Genomic DNA, 25,236 nt, shown 5'->3' with positions numbered 1-25,236 from the left:
AGTGTCACATATTAATTGACTATCACTGAGCTGTAAAAGTAACTGAAAAGCTGGCAGTGTTGACAAAACTTACTGGAAATGTTGAAAGTTCTACACAAGTGAGAATGAGTGTGTATTTTGACAGCGAGAGAAGAGAAGAAAGGAATCCTTTGATGCTGCATCAGTAAAAAGACTTTGACCAGCCTGCCCAAGAATCTGCTTTTATCACAGAATAAAATAAACCGACATTAGCTGAATTAGTTAATTCAGTTTTTTTTTTAATTCACAATGGCTGCTGTTTTGTTAAAAATGAGTGCATTTGCCTTACTATCTGGTAAGCCTTTGTTATGATTCAAAAGTCGGCTGTCTTTGTGTATAACTATATTTTTTTCAGCTTCCAGGAAGTCATGTTAATCACTTCCTCTGTAGCTGCAACAACAGGAGGTGTTGCCTGACATTTGTTTTTTTTTAAAATTCCATTAGTGCCAGGGGCGGTGCCTCTGGAATCCATTCAGGGAAGCACCTATGAAGAAAAGATCGCCCTCAAGTGGCGGGAACCAGCACAGACCTACGGCATAATCACGTTGTATGAGGTAAGTCACGGTTGGTAACACACCGTAACTTCGTTTCCAGGGGCAAACATTCCGGTCAATACCAGTGGGCTTGTCTTTAATAGGTAGTAAGACACAGTTTGTGAACACAAAATGGCATCACCTAAGTAAGGTCACTTGTTTTGGTGCTGGGCCGTCATGTGTGGCTAGAGTCTGGAATTCTGTGTGAAGAATATACAGTAACACTTTCCCGCAAGAAAGTCAATCGCCTCCTGCTTAGTTGATGGAATTGGAAAGATCTGTCTCAGGTGTCATTCCATAATATCCCATAAATGCTCGATTGGGCGACTGAGAAGGCCATAGCATGTTGGTGACTGGGTGACATGTTCCTCAAACCACTGGGAAATTACTTGAGCTCTGTGGATGTCATCTTGAGGAACAACCCCCTCTATGCAGGAAATACAGTACATGGCCTTAACGTGCGATGAAGGTGATCACTCAGGACCATTAAGGTAACGATTGATGTCGACCTTGCTTTCCAAGGGTACGAGTATGCCGAAAGCATGCCTGGAAAATGTGCTTCACCCTATTACGAAGTCAACCGTGCATTACTTTATATCAGCCCAGTCAGGAGTTAACCCATGTAGCATGTACAGTGATGTGCAAAACTTTTGGCACCTGAAGTTTTTTGCATATTAAAGCACTTCCTGTTTTTTTTTTCTTTCTTGTTAAATTCGGCAAATAAATAGTAACTGAGCATTACAAATTGCATAAATATATCTTGTTTTCACTTCTTTTCACAAAACACGCGGTTTGACCTGGGGTGCCCAATATTTTGCCAGCCACTGCATGCCGTTACACCTCTGCAACCTCTTTATTATGAAATGCATTAGATTTGATTTGGTTTTCACTGCTGCAAATAGGTGTGTGTTAATCAGAATTGAGTCTTACATTCTACGGATAAACAAAGTAGAAACGTACCTCCCAGGGCCTGCTTAGCGGCTCGGAACAAAAACAGCGGTACGTACTTGTGTACAATTAATCGCATGTTGTTTGACAGATGAACTGACAAGTTTGTTAACAGAGCTGGAAGCAGTTTAGGTTGAGCTGGGTAGTCAGGAGCTGCCTGCTTGTCACCGGACCATCACTCTCCTTGCAGTGTCATGTCGCTCATGCAGTGTATTTTATGATGGAACAAGAACCATCCCTGGATTAATCTCAGTCTAGCGCGCATACTCTTTCTAGCACGTTCCTTAGTCAACTGCTTTCAGTTTCTCTGTAATCAACATCCACCCATTCTTTCTTTGACTTCCTCACGGAATGTGTACTTTCTGTTTAGTGCATGTTCATCCTCGGTAAAGCACTGTGAGGTGAAACATTCCAGAAGGTTCCATGCCAGATAAAAACTTGAATGCGGTGTGCTTGCTTGATGTTGATAGTGATCCCGATTGTAAGACACACAATGTAAACAGCTAAGAGTTTTTAGAAAGCTGTTGTTTTGGCAGTCTAATTACATTCATAACACAGCTGTGATGAGTCTAACGGATGTGCATTTTTCAGTTTCAGCAGAACCCCAGGCATCTGTACTTAAATTGTGTCTGAGTTAGCAAATACTTTCAGTCTGCATGAAATAATGAAAAATATATATTTTCTCCTGATTTGACCATGCAGATTCACAGTCCTGCTGATGCATGTAAATACCATCATAAAAAGTCTGAATGGCAACTTTCATTAATTCTAGAGGATCGTGGTGACATGGCATCTCTCGAAAATGAACTTAATCTGACCGAGTTGGTTTCTCCAATGACATTTAATGAGTCTTCTGAAAGATTTTCTATGTAAATGTATCCAATGTTTTCTAATCGTATTGTGGTAAAATACAATCAGATGAGTATTCTGCAGACCCACAGTAGTTTCAGGAATCACCAGTGTGAAAGAAAAATGCTTAAAGCTGTGGCAAACTCCGATATAAAAAAACTGGTTTCAGATGTTGCTTTTCCTCTGACCATGCTCATTTATTTCTTTATTTGCTTTTGAAAACAATGTTTCAGTCCATTTCATCTTTTCTTCTTATATCTGATAAACATATTTCCACATTCACATTTAGAAGACTTCCTTAATGGTGTCACTACAATAAACTGATTAGCTAAAGTATTTCAGCCAGATCCTTGACTTCTAATCTCAACGTTTTGCATTGAAAATCAAGCGTCTCTGTCTGTTGGAGCATTTGATTTCTATTTGACGTACATTTCAGAACTCCCCACAATACAATGTCAGAACTTCGCACAGTCAAAAGAATCATTGTACCAGAACCTAATTTATAAAAATTCGCCAATTAAGCTGTCACACAGTCACATTATAAAATTACATTCTGTCATCGTGTCCCTTTTAACTTTGTTCCGGAAGTGTGATAAGCTGTCTTTTAAAGAATGGACGAATCAAAGGTTTTCTGCCTCATTAGACCATTAAAGATTTATTCTCACCATTAGTTTTTAACATATTAATGCTATTCTGAAACATGCTTTATTCTTTGAAGCACCATCCCCTTCTGAAACGTCTTGAGTTTGAATATATTCATTAGAATTTCTCTGATTTCAGACTGTCTGTGCAGTTTTTGTGTGCCATTCACTTTTGTTACCAAACGTGTGGTGCTTTACAATTGCATATGTGAACTTCCCAGTGCTATATTTAATTGTATGAGGTCTTCTCAGTTCTAGCAATGCTATATGTATTACACAGACATATATCTATGTTGTTTACTTTCCATTATAAGGAATGAATGTTTTCCAATAAAGTGTCCGTATTTCGGTGCTGAAGTGTGTTATGGACAGCATCCTTTTCCTTTCAGTCATATTTGCAGTAGATTAAATGGTGTAGAGGAAAGTCTATTGTCAGCTAGAACATTTGTGCTCCATGTCTTGGTAATGATGAAAACAGTTAGTACTACAGACTCCATTTACTTCTAGCCCACTCTAGAAATGTTATGATTTTGTATTTTGAAATTTCAGGATGCATTGCTCAGATGAAGACTAATGAAGAAGGCCGTGAGCATTTTACACCTGATAGACACAAATTGTGTCACACTCAAACTCCCTTTGTATTTTTTAATTGGAATCAGAATGGAATAATAAAGGAGGCTTTCCATTATGAGCAGAATGATTTATTCAAATTAAGCTTTCTAGAAGGCTGATAAAGTTATATTAAGGAGGAGAAAACACATTGCCGCTTCAGTGCTTTTCCTTTTCAGAATTCCCTGCCTCCAATCTTGCGTTGAAGTGAAGTGGGAAAAGAATCAAATGAAACAACAAAAAGAGCTCACTCTTAACAATGGCAGCTCTGCTAGTCTCTCTGTGGTATTAAAAGAAGCTCACCTGCAGTCTTTTCTGCTCTGATCTGATTGGCTCAGAGCCCAGACTGTTTGGGGGCCACCATTCCTGGCAAGCTAGCTTTCACGCATAACTGAGAAAATCTTTATGCCTTTCTTGTAGTTGGAGCTCAACTATTCTGTTGGCCTTTTTGTACTGATTTTTTTTCTCTACTGCCTCAGGTTGCAAAATTACTCATCGGTTAGTTCATGCAGTTAATCGAGTGTCTTCGCCCGGCAGATCTCCTACAAGGCAGTCAGCTCTTTCGACCCAGTTTTCAACCTCTCCAACCAAAGCGGGAAAGTTTTCAAGCACAGCAACGAGACCTCGCACACGTTCGTGGGCCTTTACCCCGGCAGCACGTACTCCTTCACCATCAGGGCCAGCACCGTCAAAGGCTACGGGCCTCCGGTCATCACCCAGTTCACCACCAAGATCTCAGGTGAGGACAACATGGCGAGAACCACAGACTTTACTAGTGTTTGACGCACACTGCGCACATGTAGATTTATTTTACTTTTAGGTGTTTAATGTACTGTGTGTGGAATTGCAGTGTGCTGTGTGCAGCACAAGCTCGATTGTATTTAAGGTTGTTTGCTTGATACCTTGTTTTGATTTTGTGCTGTGAGAATCTGAGAGTCATGGACGGTGGGGCGGGCCCTTGCCAAATAAAGCAGGCGGGTGTGGAGAATCACTTGCTCCGCTTCCCTTCGCAGCCCCCCACATGCCCGGCTATGATCAGGAGACCCCCCTGAATCAGACAGACAGCACGGTGACAGTCCTCCTCAAGCCAGCGCAGAGCCGAGGGGCACCTGTCAGGTAGGGGATTTCACAGCTGACAACACTCTGTCCCCCCGCTGCCCTTATGCGCGCACACACACATCACACACCACACACACTCACTCACTCACACACACACACACACACGCATGCATGCATGCACACACACGCACGCACCGCCGCCTTATCTGGACACCAATGGCAGCCACATCTGAAGCACCGCCTCCATTAATTCTAATTGCTTTGGATAGCAGTTGAGAATCGTGAACGTTTTGATCCATTGTTTGTTTTCTGCCACTTTCCTCCAGTTTGTTGTTTGCTCATTTGAACTGAGCAGAGAGGGACTTGGCCTTTGAAGGCGAGAACAAAGCCGGAGCTCGAAACGGGGTCTCGTCCTATCCCGTTTCAGGGCGCTCGCCATGAGCAGTAGTGGCCGTACCGCACAGCGTTCTCGACATTTAACGAAATCTCTGCCGCGCGAACGGGTGTTTGAAGGTCACACGGTCACTCGTGGAGACATACCACGCCTCCGCTGCAAATTAAAAAATACAGGGCTTTGAGTATAAGTATAAAGGGCTTTATTGGGCGGAGGATTAATTGATTTCGAATCAAGCTTATTCCAAATGGTCGCTGTACTGGCAGCCCCCACCTCCAAAGCAGTTTTATTAATTATTGATTAACCATTCCTGAGAAATGTTCTCAAAAACTGTTTAAATTGTGCATGTTTTATTTGTCGCCGGTAAGTGACGGCTGTCTTTTCGGGTCTGCGCTGAATGCATAAAACATGGGCGGGAGACACCGTAACGGGGCCGTTACCTTATTATTGGTGCGCCGTCGGAGGTCCCAGCGTTCCCCGGGCTCCGAGCAGTACCCCCCCCCCCCCCCCCCACTGCATTAAAGTGACAGTTAAGTGATCGCAAGCCCACCGCTTTTTTAATCATTCATAGGGCCCCGTGTGCTCGCAGGAGCCGGCGAACAGAAATAAGTGATTAACGGTATTAATGATTCAGTGGCGGCCCAGCCTCTCCAGGCGAGCCGTGCGTGCTGCAGGCAGCCGCACCAGCGCCACAGAAAGAGACGGATAAACAGTCCGATGGCCAGAAGTGGAAAAAACTAAATATTTATTTTGAGTGGCGCTGATAAACGTTGGCCGTGCCCGCACCTGCCCGGTCTGTGTGTTAGGTTTCCCTTCTCTTACCCCCCCCCCCAGCGACAGGAGCTCGATTTAGCCAAGGGAAAGAAAAATAGTTCCCCGTCCGCATTTAAAGGAATAAACCAGTGCGTGCTTTCGCGCTTTTGATTTGTCATGAAGAATTTAATGGCATTCATGGAGTCCGCTCTTATCTGGCCCTCTCTTAATGAAAGGCATAACGGGATGACAAAAGACGAGTATCAAGGCTCAGCTCCGCTTTGCATAATTACCAAAATATAACAACAAGGGATTGTCCTCTTCCTGTCCTTTGTCCCGTTCTGCCCCCGAGCAGGAAACGTAAGAGGCCGTGAAATTCGCAAGGCGTCGAATGTCCAGAACGCTTTCAGTCATTTGTGACACATCTGATGTGCCGAAACGTGTTTTCAGGTGATGCTGTGGGGTTGATTGCTTTGTTTGAAACTGTCAGATCTACTTTAATATGGTGCAGGTACAATTCAACGATGTTGATGCATGCTGTCAGGCTTTCAGCAGGGTGATTGTGGTCTTAATCACAATTAACACCCTGGCATTAATGAGAGCCGTCATTAATTGGCATGTAAGGGTATTTTTCTGTATGTTGTTTGGAGACACTCTCTGTTGCAGATTAAAGGGGGGGAGGATTTGGCTTTTAAGATATTAGCTCTGGCACTTCACACTATTTATATAAGAACTGTGTAATCGTATTACATTTCACAAGAAAATATTTTTCAACAGAACCAGCAAATTAAACTATTAGTGCAGTATCTATTGGAATAACAATGATGTCATGGTGTTCTGTCTCAGAACATGAGAGGTATGTTTTGGTTGGTCTTTTCAGTGGTGTTGGTCATAATAAACTAAAATGTCCTGTGTGGTTCTAGGCACAGTAGGATCATCATGTAGCCTTTAATGTAGTCAGCCATTTTGTGGAAAAGGACCCAAACATCAAGTTTCTTTTTTTTAAAGTTTTTTAAAAAAAATTTTAAATAAGCATCATATTTGTACATTAATGTGTGTCTTCCAAGATTATTTTGGTCTTAAGTGATGTAGTGCCACATTTAGACTATATTTGTTGCACTCTTGTTTGATGAAAAGTTACAACTGACACTATCAGCTCAAGGAAGTTAAAAATACAGTTTCAACTTTTTTTGTTAAAAAAAAAAGTTCATAAGAATGCTTAGAAGCGGGACACATACAGTATGAATATTGGATTTTTATCTATCAGACTAAAATGGCACAAAATGGCAAAAAAATCTACCTCTCAGTGTTAAATGGGGTAGAGATGGCACACTTACAAAGACAGTGAGAGAGAGAAAGTGAAAACACTGTAAAAAAAGGATAAATTTGAAGAGAATTCAGATGAAATTCTGAGCTTTTGAACGTGTGCTTCTTTCCCCCGAGCGACGTATGACAGCCTGACAGTTAGGAAATGCGGCAAAGGCGTCCTTATTACCAAAAAGGTTGAGAATCTGCTTCTGCATGTATGAATTCTGATGGAGGGGGGTGACTTGTCTCCACTAACCGCACGCTGGGTTTGTAGGTAAGCGGCAAACTAGGACATGGCGGTAAAGGGGCTTAACAGCTTCCGCAGTATATTTTGCGCGTGTCAATTTCTGCCTCGATTTGAGATGATATTGATTCTTTTACGGCTGTTTAACTCCCATTGCATGGTACTTTGTACCATTTCAATTGATATTGCTGCTGTTTATTGGGACAGAAATGCCCTTGTGTGCTGCTTGCTTGGTATTTAACGGCTAAACAAAATGCACGCCACATTTGGAGTGCCGCAGAACCTGGCTACGGTAGCATGAAGCTTGACATAATGAAATAACGCACGTGTTCTACACTGATCGGATTTGCGGGGAAATGTGGCTCCAGATATTTGAGTTTGAAATAACAGATGTTTTGCTGTGATACAATGAACAATAGTACCATCATAAAGATTGGATCAGCATGAGAAAAGGCACTTTTTTTTCTAAAATTAGAATGTGTAGGGATTCAAAAAAAAATCTTTCGCCTTAATTTAAAACGAATGCTATATTTGCACCGCTTTGAATGTGAATGTGACTGTCTTTATGTATTTGTATCACTCAGAGATGTTGCATAATGAAGAATATAATTTGACGGCTAACCTGGCAGTACAACTTAGCTTTTTTTTTACAATGACTTTGACCGGGGGGGATGCTGTTCCTTTAAAGGGATTAGTGATCCGTCTGTCAGTCACGTTGCATTACGCCACTGTTTGAAAGGATCCGCCATCATGGCCAGAACCACCCCCCCCCCCCCTTTCTGCACCTTGTGCCAAGAGGAGCTTTTACACAGATCTGTGGAGAAAGCTGATTTGGGGAGCTCTCCCCAGTATCATCCTAGCCATTAACAAAAGCACTTTTTTATATCCCTGAGTTATCGCCCACTCCCAGCAACAGATCTATTTGGGGATGGGGGAGTGGGTGGTTGGGGAGATGGAGGGGTTGGTGGGTGGGTGGGTGGTTGGGGTGGAGGGGGGTAGAATAAGAAAAAGAGTGCTCCTTTACAGTTCTGGCAAAGATCATCTCTTTGAGATCGTTCTGTTTTATTCTCCGGAGTGGCGCGATCTTGGATTTGTAGATCTGTGAAGAGTAACCTTGCTAGGAGGAGAACAGTATGGGTTTGAGGGTGTTTTTCGGTGACATATATAGAAAAGCACCCCTTCACACCCCGGGCGTCTTACAGGCGGCAGTGCCGGGAGCTGCAGAGAGACGGGGACGTAATAACGGGTCGTTGGGCCACAGCTGCAATCTCTGACCGTCCCTGTTGGCTTGACTCCATACCGTCCCAATCCCAGTGGCTGCTGTATACACTCCAGCAACCGGTAATGAGTTCGGTTTGAAGCGGAGGGAAAGCTTATCGCCGTATGTCTTTCCGACACTGAAACGGAGAGAAATCTCGACCTAAAGTTTTCCAGCGGACTCCTCGTGACCACTCGAAGGGCCGTCCCGTTTCAGGTTGGCTGTGCCCGAAGGGATATCATCCTTGTTTAGCTAAATGAATGATGGGAGGCTTCAGAGAATTCTGATTCCAAATATGTCCTTGGTCCTGGTTCCTGGACGTTTCACCTGCGTGTGGTGGAAAATAAATACAAAAAAATAACCTTAAGTCCAAAAGGGCACCTTAAGCCTCAGTCACCCACCCTCGACCAGTCACCACCAATGGCATCGCACTCCCGACGGAATGCAGAAATGCCAAATAAGTGTTAGTGCTGGGCCGTATACAGGATTGCAATTTTTTTTGCAATGTCACGCTTATTAGGAAATATTACGCCCCACCTGACGAGCGCCTCCCTTTCCCCCTCGTGTCCACACCCTCCTCCAGTTTAGATCACTTTCAGCCCAGAAGCCTTCCCACGATCTCAGCACATTTTTAAGATTCAGCTGACAATTTAATCTCTTCCATTCCTTTTCATTTGTGTACTCCAGGTTTGTTTTATGGAGGGCGGAATAAATAAGGGCCGAACGGGAGCAGGGAGCAGGGAGCAGCTGTGCGGAGACGGCGGGTCAGGAGGCGTGGGCCTTTACAGCCGCACTAAATCAGGCAGATACCGGGCCACCGCGGCGTTCCCCGGGGAACCGGACCGCCCAGTCCCGTCGATTGATAGCGCTGACGCCCCCGGGGTGAAGCGATTAGCATTAAAAGACAGACAAACGAGATTTAAATGCCCCTCTCACGGCCTCCTCATCTGCCCACGACGGGGGAGGTGCACGTCTCCCCCTCCCCCCCCCCCTCCTCCTCCTCCTCCTCCTATCAGAGAGCATGAAAAATAAATCTGGGTTTCAGGTCACAATTCAGTCAATGCCAAGTCAAACCGCAGTAATTGGTTGGTGTCATGTGACCCTCCTCCTCCTCCCCCCCCCCCCCCCCCCGCCCCCCTCTGAAATCTATCTGGCAGCTCTGCATGCGGAGGCCTAATTGGTGTCAGCTCAGGTTGCAGGAATTCTACAGGAACACGGGTTGGGCTTGTTGGCCCTTACTGCTGCCCCCTTTTTAATAGCTTATCTGATTTTTTTTTTTTATCTCTTCAAAGTTTGCACTTCTTTTAAATGGCTCAGTTCCACCTTGAATTTAAAACAACGGATTCAGTGTGGTGCCCTCCATTATGTTTAAAAAAAAAAAAGAATAATTTTTAGATGACACAAAAAAGGTTTCATATTAATTCCACCCATTGTTATTCATGTACATAGGCGTTTTTGTAATTAATTATTAATTTTTTTGCGGAATGTTCTTGCGGTCGTGGACCAATCAGAATTAAGTGCGGGAAAGTGAGGGCTGAATGCCTGTGCTGTTCAGGCAGAGGGGAGGCACGGCAGGGTTCAGCGCCCTGTGGAAGGGATCTGATGTATTCCTGTCATGTGCGAGACGCTTCACTGTAGAGCCCAGCCCCGCCACCCCACCACCCGGGGGTCAGCCAGGTCCTATAGGAACACCGTCAGCCAATTATCCGATAAGAGAATTCATCAGCCTCATTTGAATTCCTGTAAAACTTATTTCCCTCGGCAGAAACATAGCAGGCAGTTAATGTCGCCAATTTACTCTTTAAGAACTCTCATTGATTTCCGTGAATAGAAAGTCTTAGTCTTATCAGAATACAATAAAAAGACAGGTTCTCGCAGTAATGACAGATAAAAATGCACAGGGGTGTTTTGCGATTATTGTGCCCATTCACAGGAGCCTCCGTACTGGAAAACACAGTTCCCAGTAGATACATAATGTTTCAGGGAATCCGTTAAGTGTGGAAGGAGTGCCTTTTCTGTGAATGCACCGTCACGTTTGAGTACGTTACCGACTGGGCACTACTTTACTTGCCCATCTTTGAAACCAGCTCGGACCACTTCAGAGTTTAACAATTCAATCAGTCAATTTCCTAAATAAAGTAGACAAAGTTGACTTCCTAAGTTGCGAAAGAAATCAGTACCTGATAGCTCATGCAAAATTTAAACTTGAGTGAGTGTCAACAACGGTTGGAATATATTTGACAAGAAAATGGATCATGTTGATTAATTATTCAAGTGGGAGACGATCGACATGAAAGCTTATCTAGTTTAAACTGGGAAAGGGTGTCTCCTTTGGGGGGAAAATGTGATATGGAGAGGGAGATATCTATTTGAGTGTTGAAAGTTGCACTGAAGCTTTGCGTAGCTACCTGTTTGGGGGAAAAAGCTGTTTATTTTCTTGTTGGAAAAAAAGCAAGCCGTCTAAATTAAGCCCATCAGTGCTCAGGTCTGTCAAACCACTTTGCGATTTGCATTGTGAGCCCAGCATGAAGTGACAAGATGTAAGCAGCTCAAAAGACTGTAAACATCAGGATGAAAAGGTTAGAAGGATTATGCAAAAGAACAAAAATCCATGTAATAACAACAACAGTGAAATTACAGGTGATGGTATGCATTAACCATAAGTTAGTAACTTTCTTTCTAATGTATGTTAATGAAGCCGTGATGAATATACTTAACGTTATTCCTGAACATGTTTAAGGACAATGAAGTGAGAGAGACCAAAAGAGAAAATGCTTCAAGGGTTTGTTAGTGACAGCCAGGAACATGCATTTTGACTGGGGGTTTCCTGAAGCAAATTCACACATCCTCTGGATATATATACTGTATGTTTTTTGAGGTTTTGACACATCTTAGTATAAAGAATTTTTTTTGTTCTCTTTGACACTGACAGGAGAACAAAAAGATTGGAAAGGCTGCGTGTCATATATGGGGTGTTCAGTTTCTCCACTCCTGGGCATTACTTTAGCGTTGATGTAAAATTCTCATTTTGCTACTTCTAGGTGTGGCTTTACTGTAGGTGAAGCCTACTGTTGATCTAAATTTCTCATTGGAGTTTCCAGCTTTGCTACTTCTTGGCATTGCTTTAGCATAGGTGGAGCCTAAACGAATTACCGGAGCTGCACAAAGTGGGAGAAATGTGTTCGGCTCCAGGCCGTGCCTCACTGTGTCCTCTCCAAGCTTGTTCCAGACCTAAAGACTGCACCTGTGTGTGCATCACAGTTGGGCCAGTTACATCCACTCCTGGTACTCGAGTGCCACGGCCCTGACTTGTACCTGAAACAACAGGGTTTCCAGTGTCTAGGGATATATCCGAATCCGAATACTGCATTCGGGAAAGCATGAATAATGCGATGGAAACAGATATTTCTTCTGCTCAAAGTTGCTCGTTTTATTTGGATTCGGGGAAAAAAGTCAGCTCCATGTCGAGTTCTCTAGCCTCTATCTAACGTTACACGGGCAGAGAGAGAGAGAGTATCTGGAACTCCGGCACATAGCAGCTGCCTCGTGACGGCGAACCAATCATAAAGCCATGGCAAGATGAATTACCAGAGTTGCACGGAAAGGTAGCCTGCGTGTAACTTTCGTGAATGTCAAATGTTGCGAGGGAACGCAAAAGTAGCTCAAAAAAAAAAAATCCCCACCATGACCCATAGGGGGCTCCGTATTTTTTTCCATCCAGTCCAGGTTTTTTTTCATCCAGTCCAGTTTTTTTTCTTCCAGTCCAGGTTTTTTTTTCTTCCAGTCCAGTTTTTTTTCTTCCAGTCCAGGTTTTTTTTAACATATTTTTTTTATTTTATTTTATTTTACCTCGCAACAAGTTATTTCTCAGTAAACGGAAACCTTGGCCTTTTAACAGTTCAGTGCGTTACAAAATCCAGCATTCTAAAGCAGTTTAAACAGCAACATTATTCTTTCGCTTTTGAATTGTTGTTACATCCCCTCCCCTTGTCAATGTCCAATTTCACAATTGATGGCAACGTTGAATCACATTTATAGTTACTGTTGCTAACTTTATTTACGGTTGTCAACCATCCCACAAATCAGAATCGGCCCTTTGGGCAGTAGAATAGGCGTTCCGCATTTAACTCGGCTACAGGACGCATTTTCATCCGTATGTTTGTGAATGATTGCGCTTATAGTAACCGCTGTTCTGAATACAGTTCAATAGTTAGCTAGCTAGCTAGCCGAGACAAGCATGCCGTGAGACCATTCTGACCTAAAACCAAGAATTTTAACATTGGCTAGGTGACAAGTGACGGAAAACCTCAGAGGGTCTTAGAAAGACGTTATGTCTACACAGCGCGACCACACCATTTAAAAAGCAAGATAGTGCTAGGGAGATTAATTTGATTGACTTATGGTTTCATGAAGTTTTATTAAATAATGTAATGACACAAATGTATGGTATACATTAACTAATTGTATGGTATTAAGGAACTATTTTTTCTTGATAGAATCATTGTTTTCATCGAATTAACGACCAGAAGTTTTTGTTTATAGAACGGTGCAAATAGAACTACCAACCAGAGTTTTTGCATAACGATGGTCCGAATAGAACTACCAACCAGAGTTTTGCTTGACAACAGTAAAATAATACTCCCACAGAAGAATATTTTACTTTCAGCTGATTAAATCTATAAAAATCAATAAATATAAAAGTAACCATAGGCCTATAGAGTCATTTTTGGTATCACTAACTCACCCACACACACCAACAAACTTTGAGCCACTGCGCTGCAAAATATTTAATAGTTCTGCGCGTCAGCCATTATGTTTCTTCAAATCGATTCATATCATTGTGGATGATGGCCACAAGATAAAAATGGCCATTCTGTTTGCAACATAGGACTATGATTTCACTAACTAGTCGTTTTATTTACTACACATTATTGAAAAGTGATCTTATATTCTGTAGTCACCCCCACCGAGTCAGCACCTAGCAGGCAGCGGCCTGAGAGCTGACCGTTCCCGGCTATCATTCAGGGAAACTCTCGCATCAAGGAGGCGGAGAGTTCAGACAGTTCATAAAACTTAGTTTAGTTTAGTTAAAAATAAAAAGAGGGAGAGAGAGATGAAAGCTATATATAAATGTATTTCATAATTAATTATATGCCAATATTAAATCAATTTGATGCTTTGAAGGCGCAACAATTGCATTGCCAATGAATATTAGGTTAGAAAATACAACATTTGCCCGATTTAACATGACTTCCGGAATATACCACGCCCACTTCCGGTCTTCTATCCGAATACATATACACAGACAGATAATTTTGTTGGTTGAACAGATACAGATAATGACGTCTCTGCACAACCCTACCAGTGTCCCGCCATCACTCACACACACACACACACACCCACACACGTATTGTATGTTTATGTTTTTGCGTGTAGTATACCCTCTTGCATAGATATGTAAAGGTTTAGGCACCAGCCACTACTGATGCCAAGTTATCAGGGTCACTCTCGACAGTAGCTGTCTTAGTAATCTTACAACAGATGTCATAAAATAGGTGCCAGAAGGAAATGATGTACGTCGCTCCAATTATATGTCTGCTGAATGAAAACCAGAAACCCGTGGATCTCCGACTGAGCCCACTGATGTATTTTATTAGCTGTCACATGACAACTGAGTTGGAATTACAAGAGTGAAGTTCCCAAATCGAACCGTAACCCGTAATTAAACGAGAAAGAGAAGAACAACACCGCGCGAGATGGAAAAATCCAAACCCAAGCTAGTTACAGATGATTTTTTTCCCTGATGTTCCAGGGCAGAGAGTGGAGAGGAGTGAGGCTGGGCTAAATCTATTCAGAGCCCTCACCATGACAGCTGGGGAGCTCCTTTGCCGGCGGCGCTTGCTTTCTTGCCTGAAGGAAAAAATAAGCAATCATATTCACATAATTCACGTCATTAAAAAAAATGAATCGATATTATAGTCAATCTTTTTGAAAATCTCTGGCTGAGTATGCGCTGAGATAGCTTGGACATCGAATTAATAACTAAAAAAAAAAACGTTGTATGATTTTCCATAATTACACAAAAATAAATAAACAAATATAAATTTATTGCAGGCCCAGGTTGTGGACTGCATGCTTATTTTCTACCATTCCTCAGGACATTTACCAACATCCTGAGGGTATCGCAGAGAGCGATTTATTTAATTAAATGTTTCTTAAAACTGTATCTTCAGAACTGCAGGTGGCCAGAAAGCAGCTACTTGGATTTTTTTTTTGTTTTATTTATTGAATAAAATGCAATTCTGCTGAAAGGCCTTTTTCAAACTATTATTTAGTCCACCATTAGTTAAAGCTCAACTTTTTGTGGTCAGGCATTTGCCGTAATTAAAATAATTGTGAACCTGAAATTGGATTTTTTTTTTTTTTTTTTTTGCGCAATTATTTCTTTTACCAGTGTGTATAGTGTGGATTCTCTAATCGAATCAATATTTCCAATGTATATGTGATTCCTACTTGGGGAGAACCCATCATTTATGTTTACAGACCGGCGTAAAGCATTATTTATTTATTTATTGCATGGACCCTCATCATCACGTTCATTAAAGAGGAAGACATGGGATGTAAGAGTGAAGTTGTCCTGCACAGTTGAACACTTGTCACCTGGAATATATGAGGCGTAATTCACCCCCGACAGCCCCTTTAAGTTATGGTTGGCCTTTAAGCGGGCTCTAAATCTGGCGTAAATGTTCTGGCCGATCCCTCCACTCATAGGCGCAGAGCCCTCTCGCACCGGCTCAGTTCCCATCATGCCCTTTGTTCTCAGTTTTGGGACGGTAATTAACTTCGTATTTCTCACCAGCCTCTCAGCTGTAATTAATATTTTATTACATCAGATTTTTATCACTAAATAGCAGCGCGGCGTGGTATTGAGCCACACGCGAAAGGGCAAGAGGGACTTATTGATGCCGAGGAAGTTCCCCGTAATGAGTTACGGCTGAGAGAACACAGAATGCATTCATGGAACCTGCCCGGTATTCGAAAGCAGTTTATGACAGATCTAATCGCCGAAGGACGGGAAACGAGGAAAATTGAATTAATACGCATTCAATATTTCTTGCGGCCTGGTTTTTCATGGTATCCTACTCTTGGATTTAAAATGGTCAATGTTATAGACAAAAGTTTTTTCGCTAGGGCTTTTGGTGGGAGCTACGGGAGCGTTGATTTGGTGAACAGCTTGCAAAGTCACTGTTAATAGTACTGCACCATTAGCAGTATAAGCTCGACTGTAGTACTACTTTTAGAAATTCTGTTTAGGCAGTGATATTACAAATGTTTGTGTCCTAAAGTGAGGTTAATCCTAGTCAACATTTGTCTAATCAGTTATAGCTTTAAATGACTTCCCTTTCAGCTGAATTTTGGTTTTGATTGAGTTACCTTCATGAAAATGGCCTGTACATTATGTTGTTGCAGATACTTGCGCTCAAAATGTATTGCAGCTTTGGTTGAATGGAATAATTTGCCATTTAAGATTATTTGTTAGCATGTTAATATCAATCCTACAGAAGCACATTAGGATTGATATTTTCTGATTTCACACATGACATGTAGGCATGTTTTGGGGGGGAAATTCCCATATGGGTATTGAAAAGTATTTTATGTTTCATCAACATTGTTTATAGATGAAAAAGTTGACGGCTATCAAGATACACAGTGCTATAGAGTTTCATCACATATAAAAGGATGAAAAGTTTTTTTTATTGTATACATATAACAAGGTTATAGATTTTAAACATAATATAGGATGGTTCTTTAATTATATCATGCAGTGAATGGTTGATCCAGTTGAAATACTGCATAGCAAATTCAATTTTTGTAATGCGGGTAGATCCTATTAAAATGTAATGAGTCCATCCACATTTAAACATGAAATCTTGATTGAATAATGTGAAACTAATACTGCAATTATGCAGTTATGCACTTTAAATAGGGATGGCATTGAAATAATATTAAGGTAAGCAGCTTTTCCCTTGCATGTTGATTTTCATAGTCTGGTCTCCAGGATTCGTTTGCACCATGAATTTCAGCATTAGCGTCTGTTCTTGATCTGCTGGTTGAAAGCCTTTGATAGGTGTTCATTTTTAAATACTTGCCCAAGACCACTCTTGTCCTCTCCCAATTTGCTCTTCAAACAAATCATCCAGATCTTGTTTTGGGAGATAATGTTTTTTTTTAATTATTTTTTTTTATATGGAGTTTTCTTTTTATCTGACATGAATAAATGGAGAACATATTGCAATAGCAATGATTTCATTTAAAGACCCCGTCCTTCCTCTTCATGTAAATTAGAATAATGAGAGTGCTTTGATCAGGGCGAACTGTGGATTTTGTTGCAAGCGGCTCCTCGGGGGAGAGCCGTGCCAACGAGTCCTCTGCAGTGAAATACCATCGCTAAATTTCAACTTTATACCCCTCATTGCAGCCCTCTGCAGCATTGCTCCATAACTTGTGTGATTTGGTTAAACTAAGCTACCGGGAGAGTCGATGCAGCTTCACACAGCTTTTTTTTTTTCTTTTTTTTTTTTTTTAAACCGCCACCCTCTTTTTTTTCTTCTTTTTTAATTTTTAACAATAGGACTTTGATAAAGGGGGGAAATGAAACTAGCTATTTGACCTTTAGGTGTTTAAATTTTTAAACAGCAAATAGAGTCGAGGTCTGGGTGCTAGCAAAGCTAATTTGTCTAGTGCTGCTCAGAGGGCAAAAAAGGAATCTTATTTTACAATCGTTAGCACAGAGCTCTGTTCTGCTTCACTCAGTTTCACCACAGTGCTGCTTCCCCCCCTTCTTTCCTCTAGCACATATTCGCTCTATTGCATCGGATAGAACGAGCTCTTGGACTACAGCTAGGTTGATCCACCACGCATACAAATATTTTCACCTGTTTTATGAAGTTCCCAGTTACAAGGATTTTTTGAGGCTAATTTTTCAACGAGGTGGTCACGGCTGACCTTTTTTTTTCCTCCCCGAAAAGAATATTAAATTTGATTTGAAACGTGTACAGACCAGGTTTTTGCCATCATTATTTTGGTCACATTCATACAAACATACATCTTCGGGGTGTCAGGGTTCAGTGTTGTAATATCCTGAAATGGGCGAGAAGGGAAGCCTGGAATTTCATAAGAAAGCCTTTATTTCGTGCCATTTAAATCCCACATAGATGGGATATTGCTCTCCTGCTATCTCACAATAAATTAGACGGCGGCCTCTTTTCTTTGAGCCGAACTGGGGCTCAGGCTGCGGGCTTTACCGAGTTAATTAAACCGGTCTGGGCTCGTGCTGCCGGAGACCCTTGGCCAATATAAAACCATGTCGCCGAATCGCCGCCTTTTTTACTCGGGTGCAAATTGGCTTGGGCGTGCGCTCTGCCCTTTTTGCTTACAGGTTGGAAAAATACTCATTTGCGCGCGGCGTGTTAGCGTGTCAGCGCGCTCGTACGCACAGCCCGCTCACAGTGCTTATCGTAGCTCGTAGACGCACTGCCTTCCCGATATTCTAGGCTCACCTTTATTTCTGATCTTTTTTTTTTCTTAGCAATGCAGTTATTAGTTGGTACAGATAAGAAAAAACAATGTTGTTATGATAATGCCATTATAAAACAAAGCAGTTATATAATACTTGAAAGTAAATTGAAATTAAATAAACTGAGCAGTTATAATAAACCTATGAAGTATTTTCCGCTTAAGTCACGTTTGACAGACGTGCTGCATATGACCTACATAGTTCATGCTGAATGGCAGCTGAGTGGAGATTTGGGTCAGAGAGGAACACGCCAGCATGGTGATTAATGTGCTATATTCAAATATTCAAGAAAAATTTCACAAATTTCCACTCACACGTTGATTTTATTTGAATGACGCCTGAAGTCATCGTCATTTAGTCTTGTTTCAACCATTTCCTCAGGAACCATACTCCTAGCAACTGGTTCTACAAGAAGTGAATTTGTATGCATGCATGCACATTGTGTGTGTGTGTGTGTGTGTGTGTGTATGGTTGCGTGCGTGCGTGTGTGTGTGTGAATACATGTGTTTGTTTGTCACAGTACTGATGTCAAGAATCGAACATGAAAATCGGGCATTTTGATAGCGGAGGCAGTGACTTGCATGCGTCACAGTTTGAACTAAGCTCTTGCACTCTGCCCCTCTGCAGCGTGTACCAGGTGGTGGTGGAAGAAGAGCGCCCCCGTCGGGCCAGGAGGGCCGCAGAGATCCTGCGCTGCTACCCCGTGCCCATCCACTTCCAGAACGCCACCCTGCTCAACTCCCAGTACTACTTCACGGCGGAGTTCCCTGCGTCCGGGATACAGGGCCCCCAGGCCTTCAGCATCGGCGACAACAAGACCTACAACGGCTACTGGAACGCCCCGCTCCTGCCCCACAAGAGCTACAGCGTCTACTACCAGGCAGTCAGCACGGCCAATGGGGTGGGTGAACACAAGCCCGCCTCCTAAATCACCACTGATTTTCACAGTGTGGCAGCTGCATATAAATTTCTCTCATTTCAACAGGAATAGCAAATTCAGAGCTTAAATATCCAGCAATTGCTCCCATTATTTTTTTGCCTTAAAACACTGAGTGAGCCACATATTTAAAGTCGTTTAGTCTCAAGGTCTTTCATTCAGTTTTTCCCTCTTTAAAATGATCCACTGGTTTGAATGTTCCCTGAAGGAGAGTGACTATTTGTTTAAAGAGTCTTTTCTCCAGGCAACACTAGTTTTAAGCCACTCAAAGGAGACCGCACTGTTACACCGGTCGTAATCGTCGGGGTTCTTATGATCAGTTGTTAGAATTGTGGCAGTAGTTAGGCTGGGTGGCTGGCTGACAGCTCTAGTTCCCATTGTTCCCATGTTTTGATTCTTGAGAGATGACTATTTTGAGATTGGTTAGCCTGAACCCACTGAGTATTGGAAAGACAGAAATGAAAGACCCTTTATGCTGGCAGGAGATGGTAGAAAAGCTGTCTGTGACCCTGACGTAGTTTAATCATTGGTCTTGTGAGAATGGGAGTAGGTGTGTTTATAGGAAAAAACCGATATGTTGTTTCTGTCAATCAAGTCCTAAAAAAAAAAAACTGCAGACCCAACTCCAGGCTATATTCTGAGAAACAAAGCCTCCTGTATGGAATGCAATGTCCTGACACCGCACACTGGTAATTTGCTATGATTTGCCATTGCAGGCCCAGCTTCAAACATGCATGAGATTTAGGTTTCCTTCCCCAGATACCAGGCGCCCTTTTTCGAACGCACTATTAAGAGTCCGATTTAATGGAAATTAAAAATATCAGTAATCGCCTCTTTAATATGGAAATTGGCCTTAATGAAAAGCACATCCTTTATTTTCCAAAGTGCAGTTCAAACAATTAGATTATTCAGCGCAGCTAATTGCGTGCTCCGGCCTGAGGGAGCGGGAGCGCGTCCCAAAGCGCCGGGGCTGAAATTACACCCCGCGTGACCGCTCCTCTGGCGGCGCGGGGGACGGACGCTCCCTAACGGAGGCCGTCTCAGGCCAGCGGCCGTTCCGCGGGCCCGACTCCGGCTCTAATAGGGCGCTGTGGGGGCCGGAGAGCCGAGGCCCGGCCGCCGGGCCGCCGGCTTCTCCCCCAACGCCTCGCCGGCCAATCCGCCGACCTTTCAGAAGGAGGCCGATCAGCCCCAGTCGAACACACTTTCAGCTCAGCCTGGCAGCGTGGAGAAGGAGGCTCAAAACAACAACAGCCCTCCGCACTGTTAAGAGCTGGGGTCACTGGAAGAAATGCCAGTGGCTCGATAAGCAAAACAACTCAATGTTCTGGGACAAGGGTTTCAGAAACCCTCAGGGGATCACATGACACGAGCGAGGTTTTACGAACCAATTAACAATAATGGGTAGTTTTATAAATGAAGAATTGCGATTAAGTATGGCTTGTATTTTATAGAGATCCAACATTGTGTGTGTATGCTCGTAGGTGCACATGCATACACGTGGGTTTGAGTGTGAGAAAAGTGAAAAGGCACACAATAAAAATTTTGAAATTATGTGTAATAAGAAGGTACAGAATTCTAGTTTTTAAAGGGGGTTATTTCTTGGAATCAGGCTATTTTTCAAATAGCTATGCTACTTTGATAGAAGGCATGCAATTCCACTTTTGAGAAAATTACGTCCAAAGTTCAGGCAAGGATTTTCTGTTATCCATCAAAACTTCCTGACAACCATGTTTTTAGATTAAAAGTAATCATCCAAAATTACTTAAAGTACTGTACATTATGGGGTCCTTTTAGTGAAAAGACATGTTCGACAAAACTAAAAATACCTTAGTACGTAAAACTTGGCTTTAGTCATTTGTTATATAATTTATATAGTTTTACCTTATCATACCTTAAACATACCCTTGCACATTTTTCCTTTAGAAATTCCAAATTCCAGTTCCCCACACAAGATCAGCATGTAATGCAAACCTTAATCCCCCCTTCAGTAACTCCATCAATCTACCTGATGCTCTTTGCTTTGTTGTTTTTCACAAAAGGCACTCATATAGCATGTTTCCATGGTGAAAGGCTTTTAATTGGTCTGATACTCAGTAGTGTCAGTAGTTCTGTAGGAGGCAATTCCATGCAGTTTACCCATAATCAAGTTTTTAGTATGTTTCGTTCTTACTGTAGGAATACAATGGTGGTATATTTATTTCCATAATTATTTACACTCAGTTTCACAAATTAGGATAATTACTTTAGAGTTAGAGTGAGGAGTTTCCATTCAGTTTTTGTAAAATTGACCTGAAAAGTGTTTGGTTCTAGAAGCAGTAAACACTAAATATGTATTAATTTTATTTATACTTTGGAGCAAAATAAATTTGCTCAGTGTTTCATTTCCATTCGTAAATGAAGAGTTGCTCTTACTTTACCTGAACCACATTGCTGTATTTTAACTTGAATAATTTAGCAGTTCCGTATTCCAATTTGTCATCATTTAAATAATGCACCACACACAAGTGCATTTTACTGTATTAAAGCTGCTGGGAATTAGACTAAGCTCCAAGTTACTTGGGGTCTGCTGAATCTTAATTTTTTTTTTAGTAAACTATTGTTTGTTCCCCCCTTTTTTTTTTTTTTTTTTGTTGCCTGCTGCAATTCTCTAGACGGAGAGTTGTTTTGTTGTGTTTTTTTGTGAGAGAGAGCGGCGGGACGACGCTATACGGAGGCCGTCCGATGGGACCGGGCAGATCTCGTTTCGCTCGGAGCTTCCGCGAATTGTTTCCTCGTTTCCTCTGCGGCCGGGTCGCGGGGGCCCCCTTCGCCCCGTCCCCTTCCCGTGGCGGCTGCCTCTGACAAGCCGAGCCGCGTGCGCGCCAGAATCTATCGCAGCCCCGGATTTCGGCGCGTGTCGCCAGTGGCCCAGGCCCAAACGCGCTGTCCCGGGTTTATAACGCCCAACACGCCGTTTACAGCCATCACCGTTCTGGATGTGGTAGTTGAGGGGGGGGGGGGGGGGGGGGGGGGGGGGGGCAGGCGTGTGGTTCAAGGTCGTCCAGTTTTCATTCAGTGAGAGGCCACACACAATATTTGAGACGCCCTTCTGTCAGCTGGCAGGTAAATGCCAGCGAATCCGTTGATCCAAGCAGACTTTCCCCGGCGCCAAGTCTATTACATTTTACGGTCGGCGAGTTGAACAGATTGGGAGAGGAAAGCGTTTTTAACTGAGAGACAGCAGCTACCAGACACCCATGACTCCGTCACACAGCCCTGAAACGTGTTGCCATTTCCCACAGCCAATCAATGACGTGCTTCTTCTTTTTGTCTCTCCTCTCTCTTTTCTTCTTTCTCTTTTTTAATGCAGGAGACCAAAATTGATTGCGTTCGAGTGGCCACCAAAGGTAGGACTCTTCAAAAGAAATATGAAGGCCCACATGCCACCAAGGATAGCTTTTGAAAGAATGTTAAACATGCATCTTTTTATATGTTACCTATTCTTAACATCTATATAGCTACATGCTTTTAAAATACACTAATATCTCTTCATTTATATTTATATTTCATTTATATTTGTTTCTTTCCTTTTCTTCGTTTTCCTTAATCTATGTTCTGTTTGATTTTGGTGCATTTGTGTTGGTACATTTGGTGCATTTTTAATGTGACTCTTTCAGAAGTCATGAAAGTAGCATTGAAATCTTATTTATTTCATTTGCTAACCCTGTGACTCCTAGCCTGGGAAACATTGGAGGAAAGAAATCCATTTTTTTTTTAAAGCCGTCTTGGACGGACACTTTGTCCTTGACTCTCTTCCTTGCTGATTCAATATCTGTTAGTCATGTCCCATTTAGAAAAAATAAACACAAACAACTCAGTCAGACTCGCTGATGAATAATACGCTAGCAATAACCGTTACGCTGACCCCTCCCATTGATTTCAAAAATGATTTTGAAACGGTTGCACAAACCCTACGTTTGTGACTGTGTTCATTTTTTTTGTGTGAATTAATAACATTTCCTTGGCGACCTTACAGTCGCTTAAGGTTATTCTCTGACGAATAGTGTGTATACTGTTTCCATTTAATGTTTAGATATAATTGAAGCAGTATCAGTGTTTATTATGAAGGCATTTGAAAATGAAACGCATGAAAAAGTATTTCGTTGAAGGTTTAAAGCACTTAGTCAGGTCAGCACGCTTGCTTTCAAACCTATTTTGAGCTATGAAGCAAGAGCTCAATTAACAGATGTCCTAGCTTCCAATGAACCTGTTATTGAGTTGTTTTCAGTTGTGATTTGGAATAACCAATTTAATTATTTTGAAACCAATTCAAAAAGCTCATCAGTAAAAAGTTGGGCTGTTAGGTGGAACTGTACTGTTAGCATATTCTTAGAAACCCTGAATAGCGGTCTCCTTTTCACATTAAATCAAACTGCTTCCAAGGACAGCCTTCATCATTGAATATTTAGTCTTTTCCTATGTTATGTGGTTTTTATTTTAAAATTTAATAATAATAATAATAATAATGATAATAATAATACATTTCATGAGAATTAAAATAAATATTTTGTTAGAATAAAAATAAAAGGATACAATGTAGGAAACAAAGTGTAGAAGTTTTGGGTGTAAATCAAATCCAACTTGCATAATGACGTAATCTTTCCATGAATTGGGTATTTTTTATTTGTAGAAGTAAAAATCAAAGTATGTCACTGACTGCATAGATGATAGTCAATGCACCATGTGTATCTGCCATTGCCTAGAAGCCCTGCAGTGACACACACTTGCAAGTCTTGCATTTAACGCTAATATCCATCGCGTCTTTGTTTTATCATTACGTAAGGGTAGATTAGAGCTGCCACTCACTGTGGGCATAGTCACACCAGGGTCAGCTCACACCCACTGTGGGACAGTTAGCTCATTGCGGGACGGGGCCATTTGAGACCCACCGCGGGACGGTGTGCCACCCGCGGAGTCTCACAAAGGGCAGGCTCTCCGCACCCCAGCGGTGCTCCTCTCAGATAGCACGCAGTCGCTGTGTTGAATTTAATTTAGCACAGATGGTAGATAATCTATTTTCCGTAGTACATGCCATCTTCCTAATGGTGCCCAGGCTGTTCTATGCAAATGAGAGATGTTTTATTCCAAAGCTTTTTTTTGTTTTTTGTTTTTTCGTCTCCGCTTTTCATGGCTAATGCGAAACTTTCCTCATTACAGTTTTCACCACTGTAGAAGTTTAGTTTTTTTTTTTTTTTTTTTTTTTTTACATTGGTTTTGGTTTCTTGTTATTTTTTTAAATTAGTCAGGCAGCATATGACTGTTCAGATGAAGCATCTGTTGAATTGTTTACCAAGTGTCAGATTAGACTAGGTTCTGTTGCTAGCAGAATTAGGCTGTTACTTTTCGCACGCAAACATCCCTGTCTTATGTGCACAGCTTCCTGGTGACGGCCCAGTTACTGCGACCTGAAAACGCGCACTGGGGCTTTGCTATTAAACCGCACACTTACCTATAGGCCAGGTTTCTTTCCTTCCACCTTTGTTGCACTGCACTAAGATGTTCTCCTGTGCCGAGTCTCCAGCTTCAGTCCGGCTTTCTCTCTCCTTTTGCATGCTGGCCTGGAACTCTTCCTTTGCCTTAGCCGCCATAATCGTGACTCAGCTCACAACACCCTACATTCGCATCGCCCCGGCGGCTGGCGACAACCAACTAACAGGTCAGACATTCACGCTGCTCCCCGGCACCCTTCTCCTCCTACACCGTGGGTCTGTGTGCCTGTCACTTTTATCACGTCTGTCTGGCTGTCTTTTAAGAGTGTGTGCCTGTGTCTGTGTGTCTCCGTGTCCGTGTGTCTGTGTGCCTGCCGTATATTATTTGCGTGTTTGTGCGTCTGTGCGTGTGACTGTGTCTGTCCAAGTGTCCAGGTGCAGTGTGCTCTCAGAGACAGTGTGTCTGAGCTTGTTTATCCTACTGCTTGTTCCCATTTGCTTTTCAGAGTGTGACCTTTAGTCTTGTCCATCTAATGAAATAGAGCTTGCTTTTCACTGCGAGCAAAATGGATGTTGCGAGGCTTTGATTTCACTATTTCAATAATGCAGTCTAGTTTGTATTTATAAAATATTAAGG

General features: G+C 42.2%; 1 protein-coding gene across 15 annotated transcripts in view; it reads left to right on the top strand.

Annotated features, from left to right (window-relative positions):
* ptprma (protein tyrosine phosphatase receptor type Ma) overlaps positions 1–25,236 on the top strand; it is a 204,457-nt gene that overhangs the window by 113,859 nt on the left and 65,362 nt on the right. For 8 of the 15 annotated variants that reach the window (XM_064331107.1, XM_064331103.1, XM_064331109.1 and 5 more), the window contains exons 9-13: positions 463–572; positions 4,136–4,337; positions 4,612–4,714; positions 18,819–19,092; positions 22,481–22,517. In XM_064331107.1, the coding sequence (XP_064187177.1) occupies positions 463–572; positions 4,136–4,337; positions 4,612–4,714; positions 18,819–19,092; positions 22,481–22,517 (726 nt within the window). Of the gene's footprint in view, positions 1–462; positions 573–4,135; positions 4,338–4,611; positions 4,715–18,818; positions 19,093–22,480; positions 22,518–24,751; positions 24,827–25,236 lie in introns of all 15 variants that reach the window. The other 7 variants (XM_064331104.1, XM_064331096.1, XM_064331099.1 and 4 more) reach the window with 1 other exon arrangement.

Source organism: Anguilla rostrata, chromosome 4 (genome assembly GCF_018555375.3).
Source record: "Anguilla rostrata isolate EN2019 chromosome 4, ASM1855537v3, whole genome shotgun sequence".
Classification (NCBI taxonomy): Eukaryota; Metazoa; Chordata; class Actinopteri; order Anguilliformes; family Anguillidae; genus Anguilla; species Anguilla rostrata.
Note: the sequence above shows the minus strand (reverse complement) of the source record. Positions and strands in the feature narration are given on the sequence as shown.